At 56.6% G+C, this 21,170-nt stretch overlaps 5 protein-coding genes across 5 annotated transcripts; 3 read left to right on the forward strand and 2 right to left on the reverse strand.

Moving 5' to 3' along the window:
• Window positions 1–197: 197 nt before the first annotated feature.
• Window positions 198–3,770, forward strand: DCS_00549 (SNF2-related protein; the record flags this gene model as incomplete). The annotated part of the gene is made up of 1 exon (XM_040797888.1): window positions 198–3,770. The coding sequence occupies one exon, from the start codon at window positions 198–200 to the stop codon at window positions 3,768–3,770; it is 3,573 nt and encodes a 1,190-aa protein (XP_040658771.1).
• A 446-nt stretch (window positions 3,771–4,216) lies between these two features.
• Window positions 4,217–7,153, reverse strand: DCS_00550 (uncharacterized protein; the record flags this gene model as incomplete). Its single annotated transcript, XM_040797889.1, has 3 exons — window positions 4,217–4,636; window positions 4,721–6,678; window positions 6,745–7,153. 3 exons carry the CDS (start codon window positions 7,151–7,153, stop codon window positions 4,217–4,219), a joined length of 2,787 nt encoding a protein of 928 aa, XP_040658772.1.
• A 956-nt stretch (window positions 7,154–8,109) lies between these two features.
• DCS_00551 (proteasome component PUP2) lies at window positions 8,110–9,001 on the forward strand (the record flags this gene model as incomplete). The annotated part of the gene is made up of 2 exons (XM_040797890.1): window positions 8,110–8,745; window positions 8,828–9,001. 2 exons carry the CDS (start codon window positions 8,110–8,112, stop codon window positions 8,999–9,001), a joined length of 810 nt encoding a protein of 269 aa, XP_040658773.1.
• A 397-nt stretch (window positions 9,002–9,398) lies between these two features.
• On the reverse strand, window positions 9,399–12,363 carry DCS_00552 (Fungal transcriptional regulatory protein; the record flags this gene model as incomplete). Its single annotated transcript, XM_040797891.1, has 6 exons — window positions 9,399–9,740; window positions 9,800–10,433; window positions 10,494–10,556; window positions 10,617–11,187; window positions 11,248–12,144; window positions 12,222–12,363. The coding sequence occupies 6 exons, from the start codon at window positions 12,361–12,363 to the stop codon at window positions 9,399–9,401; spliced, it is 2,649 nt and encodes an 882-aa protein (XP_040658774.1).
• A 7,109-nt stretch (window positions 12,364–19,472) lies between these two features.
• Window positions 19,473–21,020, forward strand: DCS_00553 (ribosomal RNA-processing protein 8; the record flags this gene model as incomplete). Its single annotated transcript, XM_040797892.1, has 1 exon — window positions 19,473–21,020. The coding sequence occupies one exon, from the start codon at window positions 19,473–19,475 to the stop codon at window positions 21,018–21,020; it is 1,548 nt and encodes a 515-aa protein (XP_040658775.1).
• Between the last annotated feature and the right edge of the window lie 150 nt (window positions 21,021–21,170).

A 21,170-nucleotide genomic window follows, 5' to 3' on the forward strand; every position in this document is an offset into this window, starting at 1 on the left:
ACCCACTCATCAATACTCCTACCTATCCATCAAAAGCCAATCGTGCTTCTCTCACGCCTGCCTGCCTCTCCTCCTCCCTTCGTCACCTTGTTCTCCTACGCCGGCCGTCCTACCATCATCGCTTGTGATGACGGCGGAGTCCGTTCATCCTTGGCGGCAGTAGGCAGTCTTCACTTCCAGCTGGTTCCGCTGATAACATGGATTCCAATGGTATTTGCCCTACGCTCCTCCCTGCGAGTGCCACTATGCGTACGAGTGCGAGTGCTGCCCTCGTCGCTTCGAGTGATGCGATGGCGGCTCCACCGACTTGGCACCCACCCAATCATGCTCTCCTCCACGCTGACAGCCATCATCTTTTTCAAGGCCGATCGTCGCAGCCTCCCGGATCCTTGCCGGCCTGGGACCCGGCCGCTTTGCTCCAACCGGGTCGCCGAGCCACGAGCGCCGTCGACCTGAGAGCGACGGGTTCGAACCATCCGCTGCTTGCCCAGCATCATCCGTCGAGAGATCGCTCCGGTGGTGCCGCGAACCCCTTGGTCTTCCAGTTTGCGACGGCCGACGATTCGTCCGCCAGCGGCGCGCCCAGCGGCACCTCCACCCCCTGCAGCAGCGACCTCTCGGCCTCGAACGGCGTTGGAACCTGGGTCGAACGCATGAACCATGTCCAGAACCGCTCCTCCGTTCCCCAGGCCAAACGCCGCAAGACCGAGGACGGCCAGGACTTTGCCGCTAGGGCCAACAATATCCCCGTTCGAGGTGGAGGCGGTGGCGGCACAGGCATCGCCGCCAGCTACCTCAACGACAAGCGAGAAGCGGCCGCTCAGTCCTCCTCGACCGTCGACTTGACTGCCGGTAAGCGCTCATCCTCCACTCCGTCATCTTCTTCCTCCTCTCGAGCTCTCCCTCTCGAGCACGACGCAGGACTAGCCCTCGCTGACGGCTTGTCCCTGCCAGCCAACGATGACGAGGTCATGATAATCACCGATCCCAAGGACGAGGAGGTCTGCTATGGCATGATTAAGAGCGCCATCAACTGCTTCAAGGTCCCGGCCCCGAAACCTGGCATGCAGAGTCTCTGGGGCCCAAGCTATCAGCCGGGCATCAAGATCAATCTGAAGCGTCAGGTTGGCGAGGTGTCCCTCAAAATCCAAGCGGCGGATCACACCCGCGATATAGTCGGCCTCGTCGAACCCACTAGTGCCGCCGCTTTCTGCCCCCTCCTCGATACCAACATCCGTCTGAGGACCGAATGTCGGATCCCGCCTCAGCCCAAGCGGGCGGGTGAGGAACCCGGCCGACCCATCTCGCGCTCCTATCCCCTCGACGTCACCATGTATGGCCCGAAAAGGTACGCCAAGAACGTGGGCATTCTGCTCCAAAAGTACAGCTTGAAACTCCTCGCGCCCTCCCTCGTTCAGAAGGGTATTCAGGTCTACAACCCGCACACCACCCTCTACTGCCCACCGGCGCCCAAGGCGTACCCGCCAGCCTCCCAGACCTCCTTCGCGAGCATCGCCAACAGAACGGTCGAGGAGATTCGCTCCGAAGTCATGGGCGTATTCGATTCGCTCAAGAGGAACGAGAATATCCCTACCATGGACCCCGATCCGACCATCATGACGCCCTTGCTCGAGCATCAGAGGCAAGGACTGTACTTCATGACGATGCGAGAAAAGGCCCTGAGTGAGCAGGAGAGCGAGAGTAGCATCACCACATTTTGGAAGATCAAGCGGAACGCCAAAGGCGAGCAGGTATACTCCAATGCCATCACCGGACAGGAGCAGCGCATGGCCCCTCCCGAGACGCGCGGCGGAATCCTCGCCGACATGATGGGCCTCGGCAAGACCCTCAGCATCTTGTCGCTCATCGCGAGCACCCGCGACGATGCCCGGAAATGGGCGCTCCTCAGCCCAGTTCAGCGCCCGCCTGCCGACCCAAGGCCCATCCGGGATGACGGCCTGATGATGCAGCAGCAGTCCACCTTTGACCCCGCCCCCGTCGTGCACCAAGCCAAGTCGACCTTGATCGTTTGTCCCTTGAGCACAATCACCAACTGGGAGGAACAGATGAAGCAGCACGTCCAACCCGATACTCTCTCCTATCACATCTACCACGGCCCGAGCCGCATCAAGGACCCTGCCAGGCTCGCTTCCTTTGACATCGTCATCACGACCTACGGCTCCGTCTCCAACGAGCTCAGCTCCCGTCGGAAGGGGAAGGACGGTGTCTTTCCCCTCGAGGAGATTGGCTGGTTCCGCATCGTTCTCGATGAGGCCCACATGATCCGCGAGCAGTCGACCCTGCAGTTCAAGGCCATGTGCCGACTCCAGGCCGAACGGAGGTGGGCCGTCACGGGCACCCCCGTGCAGAACCGACTCGACGACCTGGCTGCCCTCCTGGCCTTCCTTCGCTTGCATCCCTTCCACGACCGGCCCAAGTTCAACCGCTACATCGTGGAGCCGTTCAAGGCCTGCGACCCGGAGATTGTGCCCAAGCTGCGTGTTCTCGTCGACACCATCACCCTCCGCCGCCTCAAGGACAAGATCAACCTGCCCCCGCGCGAGGATCTCGTCGTCAAACTCGACTTCGGCCCCGACGAACGCGCCGTCTATGACCTCTTTGCGAGGAATGCCCAGGACCGCGTCAGGGTTCTTGCCGGGGGCAACATCGGAAAGGCTCTGGGAGGAAACACCTACATCCACATTCTCAAGGCCATCCTGCGCCTCAGGCTTCTCTGCGCGCATGGCAAAGACCTCCTCAACGACGAAGACCTCGCCGCCCTGAGAGGCATGTCGGCGGAGATGGCCATTGATGTTGACGACGACGACGACGCTGGTGGGCCGACCTTGTCGCATCAAAAGGCCCACGACATGTTCTCGCTCATGCAAGACACGAACAACGATGCCTGCATAGATTGCAGCAAGAAGCTCAACGCGAGCGAAGGACAGAGCCTGGACGCGGAATCTCAAGATGAAATTCTCGGCTACATGACCCCTTGTTTCCACGTCGTCTGTCGCTCATGCCTCAAGGGATATCAGGAACGAGCCGAAGCTATGCGACACCCGAATCGGTCCACAGGACCATGCCCCGTCTGCAACTCGCCGGTTCGCCTCGAGTTTGTGGAGCTTCGCCGCGACGACGTGGACGCCGAACACGACGGGCCTGCCAAGATCAAGGCCAAGAACGCGCGGAAGAATGAGGATAAGTATGAAGGTCCTCACACAAAGACGAAGGCACTGCTCGAAGATCTCATGAAGTCGAGAGAAGCCAGTGCCTCGAACCCGTCCGAGCCCCCCTTCAAGTCCGTCGTCTTCTCTGGCTGGACATCGCACTTGGACCTCATTGAGCTGGCCCTCGGCGCCGCTGGCATCTCGTTTGCTAGGCTTGACGGTACCATGTCGCGCGCCGCTCGCACGGCGGCCATGGACAGCTTTCGCGAGGAGAACAGCGTCGAGGTATTGCTCGTCTCCATCATGGCCGGCGGTCTAGGCCTCAATTTGACGGCCGCCAATAGCGTCTACGTCATGGAGCCGCAGTACAACCCGGCGGCCGAGGCGCAGGCTATTGATCGCGTCCACCGGCTCGGCCAGAAGCGTCCCGTCCGTACGGTTCGGTACATCATGCGGGACAGCTTCGAGGAGAAGATGCTGGAGATTCAAGACAAGAAGATGAAACTGGCCAGCCTCAGCATGGACGGCCAGAACAGGAGACTAGACAAGGCTGAAGCCGCGAGGCAGAAGCTCATGGACCTGCGCAGCCTCTTCAAGTGACGACTGATGACAATATATTTTACCTGGTGATGATCAATGGACGAGAGGCGAAAAAGCGAGACGGCCCTTGTTTCACGATGCATACTCGGCGTTAATCATCAACATGGGCGTGCACTGGACGCCGTGGATACATGATTGGCAGAGCCATCCTTTGTTACAGATTCTAGGGGTGGTAGATCTGTGGTTGGCGTTAAAGGAGAACGTGGGCCTTCGTCTAGATGTACATACCTTTCTTTCAAAAATGGCGACTCTCACGATAGCTCAAAGGCACATAGAGAGGGAAGGTGCTTTACGAGGACATGGACTTAACGATACAAGATGCGAAAGACGCATTAACTCTTATGCGCGATAACAATACCCTTCTTTCTTCCTCGTGCAGTTCTCTTGGCGCGTGCCGACATGGCACATGAGAGGGTGGCGTGCGGGTTTCACCAGCGCATTCTAGGTCAAGCAGTGTCGTCCTCTGTCCTCAGCCCCGCGTACTCGGTGCCCTGGTTTGCTGTGCTCAAGCGCGCGCACAGGCTCAGCAGAACGACGGTCTCGGTCGCAGCGTAGTGGTTCAGCGCATCGAGCAGGATCTGCAGGTGCCGGCTGAAGTTGCCCTCCCACTTGCGGATGATGTCGGCAAGGTTGCGGACACGGGCCTCGGCATCATCAGGCGAAATAACCAACGCCGCCGCGTCCTGGTTCTGGGCGGTCCGCTGGGAGGAGGCCTTGGCAGCCTGAAATCGCTTCCACTGGTCGGCCGTCATGGTGCTGGGCTTGTTTTCGGCCGACAGGTCCGGGTCCAGCCTTTCGAGCTCGCGCGTGAGCCAGTTTGTGTAGGCGGCGAAGATGGTGCATGTTTGCATGAGCTTGGAGTGAATCTGTGAGCAGGTATGTTAGCAGGAGGTTCGCACAAGATACATGCGTCGACTGAGCGACGATGAAAAGGGAATGGGAAGCCGTACTCGTAGAAGCTTGCTGTTCGTTAGCATGCATTCCTTGAGGCAGGTATCTAGAAAGTCTACGTGATCCTGCATCAGCTCGTCCACCGTCCTTGTGGCTGGCCTTGTCCCATCCTGGCCATCCTCTTTCGTGTCGAGCCGGGCCATGAACCTTGTCCAGTTGGGCTCAATGACTTCTGAGGTGCAAAAGTACAGGAGCTGCTGTACAAAGACAAGCATCCTCGCCCTGAGGGTCCATGCCCTGCGCTTCCAGATCTCGAGCGCCTGGTTTGGTCCCTTGTGAGCCCAGCTTATGCCTCGGGTCTGCGTCTGCCACGTCGAGGAGAGCTGAGATTCGAGATGGCGCAGGGAGAGGAGGTAGCGGAAGAGGGCTTGGTATCGCCAGACCGTCTTGCGGCTGATAACAAGCGACACGGGAAAGGGGACGGCGTAGTCAAGCTGGAGAGAGGTGAAGCCGACGGCGTTCTTGTCACCTTCTACGGTCTGATTCGAGATGGGCTGCAGGGACTCTCCCTGCTCGATGCCGGTGATGTTCACGACTCGCTGCAGAGACTTGATCAGGGTGATCTCGTTCATCTCCACTTTGACGTCCTCCTTGAAAGGGTCGAGCGAGACGACGCTGCCGGGCTGGCGGAGGACGAGGTCAAGCAGGGACTGCAGCTTGGTCGTGTTGACCGACTTGACCGGCTTCCGCAGCTCCGAGGAGCCGAGCTCGAGAAAGTAGGAAAAGTAGTCGGAGGGGTCGAGGAAGAAGTAATGTTTCATGGAGCGCAGCCGGGCCGGCAGTGCGTGCGTCGTCAGCAAGAGCTGCATCAGGGACTCGTTCGCGTGGGCATACGCGTTGTTGACGTTCTCCAAGAACCTGCTGTCGTCGAAGGAGGTTGGCACGCGAGTCACGACTTGGCTCACGTCGACGCCGCCGCACTCGCGAACGACATTCAAATACTTGCCAGCCAAGAGGACCTTGTCCTTGACGGCCTCCAGCTGCGGAGGCACGTCGTGGTCTCGAATGGTGTAGCGTCTCTCCCAGTACTCATCCGTGTAGTCTTGCTCGAGCCGCTCGCGTCGGATGCTCTTTTGCTCCTTGACGAGAAACTCCGAATGCGGGTCATTGATGGCTCCTCGGTGCAGCCATTCGTTCAGCATGACCATGTACGGTCGGCTTGCCTCCCGCAGAAGCGAGGTCAGCAGCGCTCGGGCGGCCGGGTCCCCCGACATGCTCTCGAGTCGCTTCGTCACGAGGCCGAGGACGACGCCACCCTTGCAAATCTTCTTGGCCGTCATACTGCCGGGGAGCAGCTCGCCACCGTCCGTCAACCTCTCAATCACCTTGTCGTAGTCATCGTCGCTGTCATCCCCTTCTTCCTCGCTCTCGTCGTCGAGAAGGGCATTCCTCTTGAGCAGCTCTTGCGCTAGAGAGTACAGCTGCAGCATCAGGTGGCTGGTGGAGATGGTGTGAATGTTGAGGACGTGGACGGTGAATGTGTCGTTTGTGAGGAACTGGGTTTCCAGTTGGGCAATCATGATCAGGTAGTCTTGGAGGAATTTGCGAATCGAGGCACACAGCGCATGGTTGACGAGCCCAAAGTCTGCACGGCTTTGGACGTCGACGAAAGCTTCGAGGGCGGCGTAGTATGTTGCCATCTTGAGCATGGACGTTGTCAGATCATGCAGGCTTGGATCGAGCCCCGGCAGGATCTTGAAGGTCGGACCCGACAGGCGATCACGCTCCTCGTTGGGGTCGTATCCCTTGGCGAAGCGAATATACTGTCCCTCGAAGCCCATGAAGACGAAGAGTAAATCTTCCACCATGGCCGCTTCCTGGGCCTCGAGGGACAGCTCAATCAAAGGGATCGGCTGGGGCGCCTGTGGAACGGTGGAGGCGAGGGGCGGTATCGACACCCTCGAGGCTAAGGGAGCCGATGAGTGCGGCAGTAGCGTCACTTCGGGCATCCAACCTGCTTGTTTCTCGTGTCAATGCGTGTGGTTCTAACAGCTGGAGATCCCCAACGGAGGGAACGAATTACCTGCCGATGGTTCCGATCCCTGCTCTCGGTCACTCTGTTTCCACTCTGCTGATTTCTGCCGCCGCAACTCGGGCACCTTCTTCTCTGTCGGCCCGCTCTGCCTCTGCTGCTTGCCGGGGCTTGCAGGTGGCACCCTCTCAATACGAGAGACATAGGTCCTCTCCGTAACCCGACGCTCTTCGTACCGCCTGCCCTCGATCGCCCTTGCCGTCGGACGCGGGTTGCCCGACGCACTCCTCTTATGGGCCGTGCCGGAGAACTTGCTGTCTGTCTGGGGAGATCGGGCACCCTTGGCGTCATCTCGCTCGCTCCGGAGGCTGGCGCTCGCGCTCACATTCGCGTTCGACATCCGAGGCCCTTCGTCACCGCGCGTGTAGGGCCGGCTGGCTCTCGCTGCGCCCGAGGACATGGTGCTGGCCGTTGGCCGGCAGCATCGGGGGTGCCTTGTCGGCTGTCTTGCTGCTGAAGACCTCGCTCATGCGTTCATGCGAAGTCGATGGTGCACCCTCTTCGGCAGCTCGTTGGTTCGCGTCCAGCCTCTGCCGCAGACCGAGCGCTGCCTTGTCACTCGTGTCCGTATCCCTTTGTCAAAGGATCAAATCGTCGATATCCTATGTTCTCTTTTTTCCATTAACCAGCTGTAATCGTGCAGAATGTATGTACGTGCGGGGATGTAAGTGTACAGAGAAGTGAACATGTAGGCATGGAAGTGTCGGAAGGTATCTACGTAAGTAGGTGTATGGAGAAGACGTGGGGTTCGGGATCTACCGTTCGTTCGCAACTGCCATGACTAGTTTACTTGACAATCGCGTCCGTTGAAGCGCGTTGTGGTAAAGTACCAGGAGCAGGTACCCTGGTATTGTACATTGGTGACTGTGTACTTACAGTAGTTGTGTTGTAGTAGTAAGTACAAGTACTTGGTACTTGAGTACATTATTACTGAAGCACTGAACCTACCATCTCGGAGGAATAGTACTTCCTTCCCGCTCCCCGGGGGTTGAAAGTTATCCAGCTAGGGAGGCATCGGCAACAGCGGGCGGTACCTAATGGCTGTATAACTAGCGACCGCTGCTGCGCTGTTGCTTCGTTAGCGTGGGTCGGGTGCGTAGGCCCGCTGCTTGCCTAGCGTTGACGGCAGCTCACCACCACCACTCACTCCATCAAGCTCGCTGACTGCACATTGTTCATCATCCACCGCCGGACCGCAGCCTCTCAGCCACTCCCCCGATTGAGCCCGTACCCGCTCCGCACGAAAACGCTTGCTTTGCCCGTTCAATTCGACTCCTGCCGGGCAGTTTCCTGTCTCTGCCTCTATTCCAGCTCCCTGCGCGACGCTCCCTCCTCACCTTCGTCACAACCGCCAAGATGTTTATGGCAAGATCCGAATACGGCAAGCTGCCCATCAATGCTCCGAGCTGTTCCAGAGAGGTTCTCCTGCTAACCTGTTCTCGTTTTCTTCCAGATCGGGGAATCAACACCTTCTCCCCCGAGGGTCGTCTCTTCCAGGTCGAATACTCGCTCGAAGCCATCAAGCTGGGTTCCACCGCCATCGGCGTCGCCACCTCCGAAGGTGTCATCCTTGGCGTCGAGAAGCGAGTCACCTCCACCCTCCTCGAGACCTCCTCCGTCGAGAAGATTGTCGAGGTCGATCGCCACATCGGCTGTGCCATGTCTGGCCTCCAGGCCGACGCCCGCTCCATGGTGGAGCACGCCCGCGTCGAGTGCCAGAGCCACGCGTTCAACTACAACGAGCCCCTCAGCGTTGAGAGCTGCACCCAGGCCATCTGCGACCTGGCCCTCCGATTCGGTGAGGGTGCCGAAGGTGAGGAGACGGTCATGAGCAGGCCGTTCGGCGTTGCCCTCCTGATCGCCGGCTTCGATGAGAAGGGACCCCAGCTGTTCCACGCGGAACCCAGCGGTACTTTCTACCGCTATGATGCCAAGGCCATCGGCTCCGGCTCGGAGGGTGCTCAAGCCGAGTTGCAGAACGAGTATCACAAGGTACGTGGCCACGGCCTCCACCCCTGGGCGCGCACGACGCGCTTGGCGAGAGCTCTGATCTGGCCTCTAACACTTCTCGCAGTCTCTAACCATTACCGATGCCGAGACCTTGGTTCTGAAGACCTTGAAACAGGTCATGGAGGAGAAGCTGGATTCCAAGAACGTACAACTGGCCAGCGTTACGAAAGAAAAGGGCTTCAGGGTATATACGGATGAGGAGATGGCTGCCGTCGTCCAGCGGCTGCCGACCAACTGAGTGTCAGCCACCTTGCAGCCGCCGGCGTGTGCAAAGTGGGTTTGGCATGCATCTATGTAAACCAACATGGCCTCCCATCCGCCACTAGATCAGCCTTCGTCGGTGCAAGTGAGTGGCGCCCATCGAGTCGACAGCGCTGGAAACGACATCGTTTCCCGTGCGTGAGACGTCAACTCCGCCGGCCCTGACCCAGTCATGGGTTCCCAGTATCTCTCTGTAAAATCCTGGCTGGGCCGTACATCTTGCAAGATGGCTATCGAGAAAAGCGAGCGCAATCGACGAACAAGATTTCAGCATTAGAAACACCTCTGCCGCATGCTCCGTGCTTCATTCTACTGATAATGGTAGCTCCCTGTTTCAAACCCACGTTGCCAGAGATCCTTCGTCTTGTCCGCAGTCAGTCATCTTCCTCCAGGTGAAGGCGGTCAAGGTCGCCCTCTACCCCCAAGAGCCCAAAGGCGAGGCTCGTCTGCTCCGATCTCGGGACAGCACGCGACTCCTCCTTGACAAAACTCTCCGAGAGCCGATGGTCCAAACGCCGGGGAAGCATCCACGAGGACGAAGGAGGCTGGTCGAGAAATGCCGGCCGGTTGTACTCGGGTCCGTAGCCAAGCTGGTACGCTTTGGAGAATCCGGCATCGCAGCCGAGGGTGATACCCTTCGCCGAATGCCATCCGGTTCGCACCGAAATGTTATACATCCACCGTAGGATCCACAACTGCTGATCACTCGTTTGGACCTGAGAGAACGAACGTGAGCGAACGTCTACGGTTGGTAGGGTGGGGGTCAAGTGCCTACCTGCATCGCTGCCACAAATAGAGGAAAGCAGCTTTCGATCAATGCCGCGGCGTGCGTGGTGCTATTGTCGGGGTTTTGAGTGTCATCTGCCAATCCAGCAGCAATGGACCCTATCCGCATCGCGTGACGCTCAGTATACTGTGCGGCCATCCTGGTGGCCTGCATCCCTGCTAGAGGCATCATAGGATGGCTCCGATAGAGCTTGATGAGGCCCATGTGGTAGTTCATCCAGATGCCTGCGATGGAGTACGTGCGGTATTGTACCGCTGGCCCAAATGGCGTCTTTTTGGAGTCGGCATACTCGCCGTTGAGAGGCTTGAAGTGCGTGGTGTCAAGACGCTTTCCCAACGCTGCAAAGGCTTTCCGTATACTTTCCCACTCCAGTGTTGCCGCCTCTTCGGTATGAAGAGCACCGAGGTCATCATTTGCATCCGTTGGTGGGGAACGGCCCATCGGAGGGCTGGATGTCATTGGAAAGTAGCCATCTGTCGGCCTCGATTCCGTAGCTCGATGCAGGAATGCGTCAGAGCAAGGAGCGCTCTGGGTCGTTGCTTTCCGCTTTCGAACAAAGTCTCTGTGGGTAAAGCTTGCGAGACGGCCAAGCAGGAGAATAAGATGGTCGTAGGTACCATATCTGAGAATCGTCAACCGGAACGCTCCCAGACGTGAGCATGAAATGCCTTCTGTCACCTACATGGCATTGAATTTGGACACGGGAGCCCTCGGCGGACACTGCGTCCAGGCTTCATATCCCATGCTGCAGGCCAGGCCAGGGGTTAGCAAAACTTTGACGACGGCTTTTGCCTCTAGGACATACCAGAGTTTCGTTGCTCCCAAAATGCTCTGATATACGTCCATCTTGGCGTACCACCAAAACAGGTCTCGAAGAATATCATACTGCTTGATGTTGGTGTTGGACGCGCTGCGATATCGCAAGTCCGACGGCTCGCCCTCTTCGAGATTGTAGTGTTCCGCGCAGACTCGCGTCCCGGTGATGCTACTCAGAAGGTCGTAGTCAAACTCGCAGAGGTGATTTACACCAGCCGAAAACGAGGCCTCCCGCTTTGCCCGCAGGTAGACTCGAGACATGTCCCTCAGGGCGATTTGGCCGAAGAGCTTTCTGGCGACGCGAAGACGATCGTACCATTTGGAATGATCCGACATCCATACTCGAAAGTATGCAAGCAAAAGCGAGGCTGCCAAGGTGGCGACGTCTGTTCCGCTCTGAAGCGATCTCTCGCTCTTGGTAATTTGGTTGAGCGACCAATGGTCGTGCTTCAAGGCCTCCACCTCGGACGTATCCTGCAGGTTGGCAATTTGAAGATTTGCAGTGGCCATGACGGCGTGGAACAGGCCTTTATGATTCAAGGCGAGCGAGGGAATGGTATCTACCACATCATGCCACGCTGAGCCATTGACCGGATGAGAAGATGGAGGGGGAAACGTACAGCTGAACAAATTGTGGCCCGGTTCCGCATTCCCTCCGCGCTGGTCTGGCTCCTGCGAAGGACTAGAATCCCTCTCGTACAACGACATGGAAGGTCCCGTGATGTTGATGAAATGCGTAAAGATGGCATGCGTTGTTTGATTCCGCAGTTCGGAGTTGGATGCGTACTCCATATATTCAAAGGGAGCGAGTTTCGCGAATGTGGAAAATGTTCTGACTGCCGTCACATGCTCTGGCTGGGATGCGGGAGGCACGAAAGGTCCAGAAACCAGCACCGAGGCTGACGTTGGCTGCTTGTTTTCTGACTCGGCCATGTAAACATCCTCAGTTGAGATGTCGGCATCACTCCCCGAGCAGTAATGAAACATGCCTGTCAAGGGCTGGCCCAATCCCGTGGCGCTCGTCGACTGAATACAGCTCAAGCTCGGCGTGATGCCCCCTACATCGAACTGCTGACGAGCGTCATGGTATAGCTGTCTCGCGCTGCAGCTGTCATGCATGGAAGAAGCAGCAGCAGAGAAGCTAGTGGCGTACAGCGGGTTTCGCATGGACGCATACACCTCGGGGGATGTTTGATCGTAGCCGATGTCTTGCGAGCCGTGTTCTGCGTATTGCGGATGCAGTGGTCGCAGTGTAGATTGGTTGAAATCGAAGGACGGCGGTGGCTTCGGTGCGATGGCTTGCAGGTTGATCGGAGCAGGCGCCCTGGCGTTGTGCGAGGCCATGAGATTGCTCAGGTATGGACTGCCGGCGGCGTAGAGGGGCGTGGCAAAATGGCTCTGCTGTGCCCCCAACGGATCCAGACTCCGGTCGTAGCCTTTGCACTCTCGCTTGGATTTGATGCAGTTTTTGCACCTCGGCTTGTTTTCATCACACTTGATGCGCCGCTTACGGCAGGCTTGGCAGGTCGTTAGAGCTAGACGCATGGGCAAGAAGGCAAGATGCCAAGGGCGGGATCCTCGGCCATGTACTCACTCATGCATCCGGTCTTGGTCCTCTTCTTTCCGACAGCCTTCTTTCCCTTGGGATCGTCCTGTTCGGCCTCGGCTCGCTGGGCAGCGGCTCGCTCTGACGGATTCGCATTGGCCTCGGACGCCACGCTGTGCGTTTCTGCCATGGTATGAATACGGGCTGTGGAATTATGGCTCCTCGTCGATAACGGGACTTGGCGTCAGGGAAAATCACATGCTGTGAAGGGTCCAAAAAAGGTCTCGCAGGTCGTAGCTCTGTCCTGGATACGGTTTGGAGGCGTTGCCGGGCCAAGTGAATGACGATGGCGGGGCGCTTTGTTCAAGAGAAGGGAGGAGTCGATTCTACCGTGGACCAGCGTCGGGATTGCGGGAGTCACAGCTGCAGGAGTGGGCATCAAACGCTGAGCTGGTAGAGAGCCGAGTTGAGAGTGTGAGACGGCAGCCGTGTAACTTGCTGGATGGCAGCGAAAAGTCAGGCAGGCAGGCAAACCAGGTGCTGCCAGAGGTTACGCCGGTGTGCGTGCGGTCTAGGATCGGAGTCTGGGCAGGACAAGAACACCTGATTCTACCTGATTCTCGAATGCGAATCGTTTACGAACATCAGAAGCCGAATCTTTCCAGTGGGCGAGGCCTGACGTTAGAGTGAAGGCGGTGGGAGCATCTGCGTTTTTGGAAGCATCTGGGGGATAGGCCGACAAGATCTCAAGGCCCTTTGCACCTGGAACGAGAAATCTGTGAGCTGTGGGAGATGGAAATCGGTACAAAAAGTTCGGATTCGAGTCCACCAGACGACTCGGCCGATAGGTCGAGAGATGCCGATGCTATCTGAAATGGATGGTATGTAGTGCGGGATCTGGGCCGGCAGCGAGTTGACGGTGCCAAACGCTGCTCTAGTGTAGATGAATATATGGGGGCTTGTCGAGGCGAAGCAAGGAAAAGACGACAAAGGGGCAGAGGAAAGGTGAGGTGCAAGGCACGAATACGAAGTCAGGAGCCTACTATATATGCGCACCTACCTTGGTACTAAGGTAGAGGTAGATTCTACCAATGCCTACTAGCAGCAGCAGCAGCAGCAGTAGCAGTGGAAAGTAGATAAGTACATGTACTCCGTACTCGCCGGTAGCAAGTGTCACGGTGCAGGATGAGGTACGAAGTACGAAGATAGCATGTAGACATGTACCGGAAATGTAGTGTGCAGATACTTGATACGGCGTACGGAATATGTACCCGATGTACGAGTACAGACAGAGGTGCCGCCGTACCATGTACGGGAGAATACTCGCAGGTCCGAAGCAAGGCACTCGGGGCAAAGAGGGCAGAGACTACTCGAGCAGGGTCGGGGGGACTGGGGTACGTTCTCGACCTGGCCGCAACAAGCCAAGCGAGGATGCCATGTTATTTTCGACGCATCTCGAGGCTGCCCCAGAGAGCTGCTCGTCGTCACAAAATGTGCATCAACGGCTTGGCGCCCCTCCCCACACACCGATCCATGGCATGACAGTGAACCACCACCGATGACCGACGGAGTACGGGGAACAACGAGTATCACAGTGCCCATGCACACAGTACATGGCCACAACCACAACCACGGTCGTGCCACATGGAGTTTGTTTGATTCGCGACTGCTTCCTTACTTCTGCTTCCGACTCCTTCTTCGCCGGTGCATCACTCCTGCTTGTCCCCCAGGACACCTGCGTTACTCGCCCACGGCATCACGGACCATCTTCCAGCTGCGGGGGGGGGGGTGTCGAGAGGACGAGGCGAGGGAATGGGAAAGGTGGCCAGGCGGTGCAAACAAAGGTGCCTCCTACCTAGTAGGTACTTGCCTATACATGTAAGTACTGCACGTGGGTAACAGGTTGTAGGCTGCAGGAAGTAGCGCCAAGTAGGTGAATGAACTCGTATTTTTACTAGCACCTACCTCTGCGCCGTTCGTTCAGCGATGGATGTGAGGGACCAGCTCCCTGGCAATCGGGACGGGATGCAGCAGGACGAGTTACGGCGGGCTGCGAGTACGAGTGAGCCGCTCGCTGTATCGGTACCATATCACCTAGCTACTCATGTACAGTACTCACTACTGTACGGTACTCGTACGAGTCCACCTTTCTTGCCTTGTCTGTCAAGTACCAATCGGAATGGCAGCAGCTCATGCACGTACGGAAGGGGCTGGCTGATGGTACAAGGCATACCTGTCGAGCACGGTATCTGCGCCCGTACACTTGAGTAGCGGTACTCCGTACGTTTGCAGGCATTACGTCGTTTGTCGCCATCCTGGCTGCCACGTACTTGGCGGATGCGCAAAACGACGAGTAAGCAGCAACCTCCGAGTACATCTAGGAGGTGCTCCGTAGCAAGTACTTTTAGTCACCAGAACAGGTGCTTGTAGGTAGTCGCAGGCACCACAATGTGCGTTTGTATGTTGGTAGTTGGTGTACGTGTGCGAGTGGATGTACTTGCTGGCTTGGAGTACAGTACGTTGACAATGTGCTCTGCTCGCTGGTACCTGCGACGGTCATGGAGGAGCTACGGAGTATTACATGTCGGAACATGTACTGTACGGAGTACTGTAAGTGGCAATGCTACGGAGTACTCCGTTCTAGCGCGCGGGAGGCGCTTGTAACTAGCCTCGCGCCGACGAATCACGGGAGGGTGGGGAGGTTCAGACCCGCCATGCTAGTACGCCGATCTGCGTGATCACGTCTCACCGAACAACCACCCACCTGCCAATGGTTAATTGCTGTGCCTGTGCCTGCTGGGCGTGCGTGGCTTGGTACTTGCCTACCAATACCATCACCATCAAGAAGCTGACGAACACGCCTCGATTTCATTACGTTCGTGCCATGGCGCCTCGGCATGGACGCATGGAGTAGGCTGCAGTAGTAGGTTGCTACGTCCCTGGTACGCACGAGGTATACTTGACACCTACCTCATCCTCCCAGCCACAGTTGGTGTCAGTAGGCACAGTGGAAAAGGAAGAAGAGAGGTGCCTGACTAGTAGCTACCAGCAGTCATAGGAGGCCTTTCTACGGAGTACTGGTATTGTAGTCTCGGTAAATCTACGTAGGTACTAGATGGGACGAACGAGCACGAGGGCGGCCGGCGTGACGGCTCAGCTTCACTTTGTACCTTGGCAATACTCGCCACTAGGATATCCACCACAAATCCCAGGAAGTGGCTTCGCTCGAGTGATGCTGGGCCAATCCCTCTGAAATCATCACTCGCATCCCTACACGTACATGTGCACATGTATATGAGTACGCAGATCTTTCGTACGACAATTCGGCACTCCGTACTCGCACAGGCACATCTGAGGGGCTAACATTCATTCTCTCTACATGTACTCCGTACAAATGGTATCGTTCGAGCCTGTGTGGAGCAGGGAGTGTGCCTGGTATTGCTTGCTGGCAGTATGTACCAACGTACCACCGAAGTGAGGAAGGGAGGGTGCTGGCAGGATAGTACAGTACCTGTCGACTCGACTCCCGTGGTACCAGTAGTATGCCTGAAGGTATCAGTAGGCTACGTGCAAGTACTAGGTGCTTCAGTGCCGAATATTTGAATTAATTTGTAGCGTGGAGTACCTTGGTAGCTTTCTACAGTACACCTACCTACTGGGTACCTAGTACGTCCGAACGTCGTACGGCCATGACCTTCGAGTCTGGACGCAGGACCCAGACATTCACGCTTCTCGCAGCACACGCCACATACACGACCACGTTCATCAATCACGCCCAAACAAACAATCACGGCCGGAACCAGCACTTCGTACAGTTTTCGTCAGCATGCACCGCGAGACATCAGCCGCCTCCCCGTCAGCTCATATGGAAACTTCCGACACCTGCTTCGTGCCACCAGACGTCGCCTTGGCTGCCTGCATGGCCTTGCCTTGACCAAGCCCCCCCCCCCTTGTCCTGTTCCACCCTGCCTCGTCCTGCCTCGTCCTGCCTGCAACCTCATCACCGTACGCAGCAGCACACGCCTCATACCACCCACGTTCAGCACCTCAAGGGGGGTCGGGTCATCTCGCAGGGCCTCGGCAGTCCTGGCCTTTCCAGCCCACCTTGCACCATCGATCATCTCGGCGGAGTGTTCCCGTCACACGAGCGATACCCTCCCTACCACCACCCTCGTCTCTCTTCAGCGACGAACTCGCCGCTCGGACGGAGAGGAGAGACAAGGCGCCCCTTCGTTGGCGCTGCTGTGTTCTGTGATACCTTCGCTCCGGAACGCTGCCTCATCTCGACCATCACAGAGGCCAGAGTGGCACGAAGCTAGGCTATCTGATGAGGTTGTTGGGAAATCGGTGCAACAGCAACGTCCACCTCTAAGCCAACCACTCCACCCCTCTTCCTGTCCTCCACCCCTCCTCCTTGCGCCCTCTTCCTCGCCCCTGGCCACCTTCCTGACCTCCGCCGAGCCGCGTTTGCTCTTGGTCTCAACAATCGGCCTGGCCAGGTGTGGCCGGCTCACCTGTGTGTCACACCCCCGAACGATGCTGTGCGCGCTGGGGGAACAGCGATGGTGGTTGCGGCCGCTCAGTCTCGGTCGCACGATTCGTTGCCCCAAACTATACTTGTCCTACGCAGCTCCTGCGTCGCGGAGACCATATCCGAGGGGCTAGTTGCCAGGAGAGCCAAACGCAGTACCACCTGCCTCTGGCCGTCGGGGATCGTGTGAAGGAAATGACCGGGACGGGGAGATCAGACTCGCTGCGTGGACCGTCCGCGGCTGGACTGTCGCAGCAAGCCTGATCACGTAGTGCCACTTCATTGGCTCGGGGCAGACGTTACGGCCCCCCTCGCTGCGGCCAGCTGCTGGGCCAGGTTCGATGCTCACATGGCCGCAACCATCCTGCTGGCGCCACCACGTCCGTCCGACCCGAGCTCTCTCAGAGTATTTACCAGATCCTTGGATCCGGCTACCTGCGACTGCGTATGGGGTGCTGCCGCCGCCGTCGCCCGATGCACCCTATTCAGACGGCTCATTTTTGTACGAACAGTCGATCCCCCTCCTAGAGCAAGCAGCCTGGTGAATATCGAATGACGGTGGCTGGACATTAAATCTACACTACCTGCAGCTCGGCAGTCATTGTATAACAAGAAAAGATGCAAGGGAATGAACAATGGAAGTGAACAGGACCGATAATGGGTGGCACAAGCTTGGACTTGGACTCTTTTGGCTGGACGGTGGTGAGGAAGGTGAGGAACATGGAATCATAACCTTTTTCGAGTAGACCACGGCTCGGCAATATTTGGAGAGAACTTGACGACGATGGCGTATGATGGTAAGCATCCTATTCATTTGGGTCGGTAGGTTAGTGTGTGTACAGGGATTGCGTCTCTCACTGCGTCGAAGGCATGGGTTCTATGGAGTATTTGTTCCTCGGTTGTTATTTTTCTGCTTCCCTGTTCGACTAGCCGGCAATTATTGCTTTTGAGCCTCTTCATATGCCCCAGCCGTCCCAAAAGAAATACTTACTACTCCACTCGCCGTGAGAATCTGCTTGGAGCCACATGGGGTTGTATGCGTCAATATCAACAACCTGTATCCATTTTACATTGTCATCGTCGCAGACACGCTCAAATTCGTCCGGCTTTGTGGATTCCATTACCCATTATGCGGATGAATTTGAGTTATCAATATCCCAGCCCTCCTCGCAGACATGGCTGCGTGATAGTGATGATGGTCCTTTGAAGTTTTTGAGAGTACAGCATTCTCGCTCCAACTTAAACCTAAGCCACGCCTTGCGGGTAAAGCAAACGACGTTCTCATGGTGTAGGCCCTTTTGGGAAGTTTGCGGTTCGATGGGGCTAGAAAACGCTGCGGTAGCTAACAGGAGGATCCCGACAATCATGATGTTGTAAACTTGAGGTATTTGCGACTGTTGTTGGAGAGATACACTTTGAGAGTTTGGTAATTTATGGTTGGGAAGCAAAGCAATCTGATGAGAAAGGATGGTTGCTTTCATGTGCGCATGTAGGAGGTGACGGCTTCCGTAACACAGCGTCACATGCTACTTGTATACTTACTGTTGATTAGCATACTTTACTGATAAATAGCTATTTTCAACAGGCCCATCTTATGAAGCCCAAATGTACTGTAATATGAAAAGCGTACCCACATTGAAATCACGAAGTTGGTCATCGGCATGTCAACCTCAGCGACGACATCCTCGTCGTGTTCGGCATGACTTACACCAGGGGCTCGAATAGACAGGGATCTATTCCAAATAGAAGGAGAAGAGTTACAGTCACAGTTTGCTATTTCGGGGAGATAAAACGGGACATACAAGGCGAAAGGGGAGGCAGGTCAGCAGCAGCATCAACACGATCTGTAACGCAACACAATAAGCCCGGCACTCGGGGAGCATAATCCTTGTACAAATATAGTTAGTTGTTGCAAATACTTGTACTTGTCAGTATACGTGTAGGTATTGTGCTGCACTTAGATGTAGACATCATTTGACGTGAGAACTGATTAATAATGTTCTCAGCGTGAGTCCGTTTTCCTGTCGTTGTAGTCCGATCCATGTCTAGTTGGAGGACATGTACTTGGTTGTACTTGAGTGCTACGTACTGTACGGAGTACTTACATGTACTAGTAAGTAGGTGTACCCGTACTCCGTGCTCCGTATCCTTTTACTTAATGAGTGTACAGCAAGTACTTGTATTACTAAGCACCAACGGAGATCGTAGTCCTACTTGCACTAGCTAAGTATTTACGGAGGTACGGAGTACAATTATAAGTACTTAATTACTGATCAGTATCCCCGGGGGAGTACAAGTACGGAGTGCATGAAAGTACGGAGTATTACAGTACACCCAGAATGCCTATGGCTTGGGTTAGTCTACAGTAGGTGTACTCCGTACGGACGAGTTGAACAGGAACGGAGTACAAGTATTACGGAGCACTGTAAGTAAGTATAAGTACATTCACGGAGCAATTACCCCGCCTTCATGTATACTCAGCACTGTATGTACTTGTACATGCATGGAGTCCATGTACTCCGTACTCCGTACACCTACAGTAAACGTTCTGTACTCCGCACTGTAACATAGAACGGAGTACGGAGTATTAGTGCGGACGTAGTACTGTATACTTGCATGTACATGTACAGTATGTACTTGAAAGTGCCCAATAAAGTCATAACCTGTGTGGGGCATGCTGAGTCGAAAATTATCACGGTCAACCTCATGGCGATCCCGATGCCGGCTTCAGCAACATCCACGGCGGCCACGCACCTCCAAGCGCCAAAATGTTTGCTGTTCCGGGCTGGTCAGTCTCCGCCCAAACCCTCAAGGCTGAAACGGCCCAGCCTGAGAACGCACCAGCAGCCGCAAAGTCCAAGAAACGGAAGCGAGGTGGCGCATCAGCGACAGAGACTGCTGTCACGCCATCCAATGTCGCCGATCTCTATGAAACCGTCTTCGAGGGCAAGAAGGACTCCAGTCACGTCAAGAAGGACAAGGCAGATGCAAAGCGGCAGAAGAAAAATTCTCAAGGAAAGGCTGAGAGTGCCAAGGCTGACTCTGATGATGTGACTGGGACGCCGGCGAAGAAACAGAAGAAGGGCGAGGCGGATTCAGAGGTGAAGAACGGGGCCGTGCAAGAGAGCGAGAGGAAGAAGCAGAAGAAGCAGAGGAAGAAGCAAAAGGAAAATGGCGTGGACAACCAAGCGTCGCGACATCCGGCGGCCGATGCCAAGGTAGAATCATCAGCATCGACAGCCAAGCCGACGGCCGTGACAGCAGCACGACCAGCCACAGCGCCCAAGCCAGTCGCACTCACCGCTCTCCAGGCATCAATGAGGGAGAAGCTTGTCTCGGCTCGTTTTCGCTACCTCAACGAAACCCTCTACACCCAGCCGTCGGCGGAGGCCTTTGGCCTGTTCCAAGAATCGCCCGAGATGTTCGACGAGTACCACGAGGGCTTCCGCCGCCAGGTGAAGGTGTGGCCTGAGAACCCCGTCGATAGCTTCCTCGGCGACATCCGAGCGCGTGCAAAGGCCAAACCTCCCGCCAGAGGAAGACCGGGCGCGCCCCCGCTGCAGCGTTCCAAGGTTCCGCTGCCCCGCACCGCCGGTTCCTGCATCATCGCCGACCTGGGCTGCGGCGACGCGCGTCTTGCAGAATCCCTCAAGGCCGACTCGTCCAAGTTGCGGGTGGAAATCAAGAGCTTCGACCTGCAGAGTCCCAGCCCTCTCGTTATCAAGGCCGACATTGCCAATCTGCCGCTCGAGGACGGCTCGGTCAACGTGGCCATCTTCTGCCTCGCCCTCATGGGAACCAACTGGATCGACTTCATCGAGGAAGCCTACCGCATCCTTCACTGGAAGGGCGAGCTCTGGGTCGCCGAGATCAAGTCGCGTTTCGGTCCCGTTCGCAACAAGAACGCGCCCGTCAACCATAGCGTCGGCCACCGCAAGAAGGTCGCAGCCAAGAAGGGCAAGCCAGCTTCCGAGCAGCAAGCCGGACACGAGGAGGATCTCACCGTCGAGGTGGACGGTGCGGATGACCGCCGTCGCGCGACTGACGTGTCCGCATTCGTAGACGCCCTGCAGAAGCGAGGCTTTGTCCTGCAGGGCGAGCGCGAGGAGGCTGTGGACATGTCGAACAAGATGTTTGTCAAAATGCACTTCACCAAAGGCGCATCTCCTACCAGAGGCAAGGGGGCCAAACCCCAGGAGGGTCTGGCCAAGGGCAAGAAGGGTTTCGCCCCCAAATGGGACGAGGCCGGAGAAGACGAGACGTCGCAGGTCAACGAGGCTGCCATCCTCAAGCCTTGCCTGTACAAAATTCGATGAAAGGCGGGAAAACAAAGAGTGGCATGCGTGCAACAACATAATTAGACAAATAGACGCACATTGAGCACGCCTTGCACCGGGACCGCGATCCATGATATGTCAAAATCAGAAGGCGCCCAAACAGACGTATATTTACATGTCGGCACAACT

This window comes from Drechmeria coniospora, chromosome 01 (genome assembly GCF_001625195.1).
Source record: "Drechmeria coniospora strain ARSEF 6962 chromosome 01, whole genome shotgun sequence".
Lineage (NCBI taxonomy): Eukaryota > Fungi > Ascomycota > Sordariomycetes > Hypocreales > Ophiocordycipitaceae > Drechmeria > Drechmeria coniospora.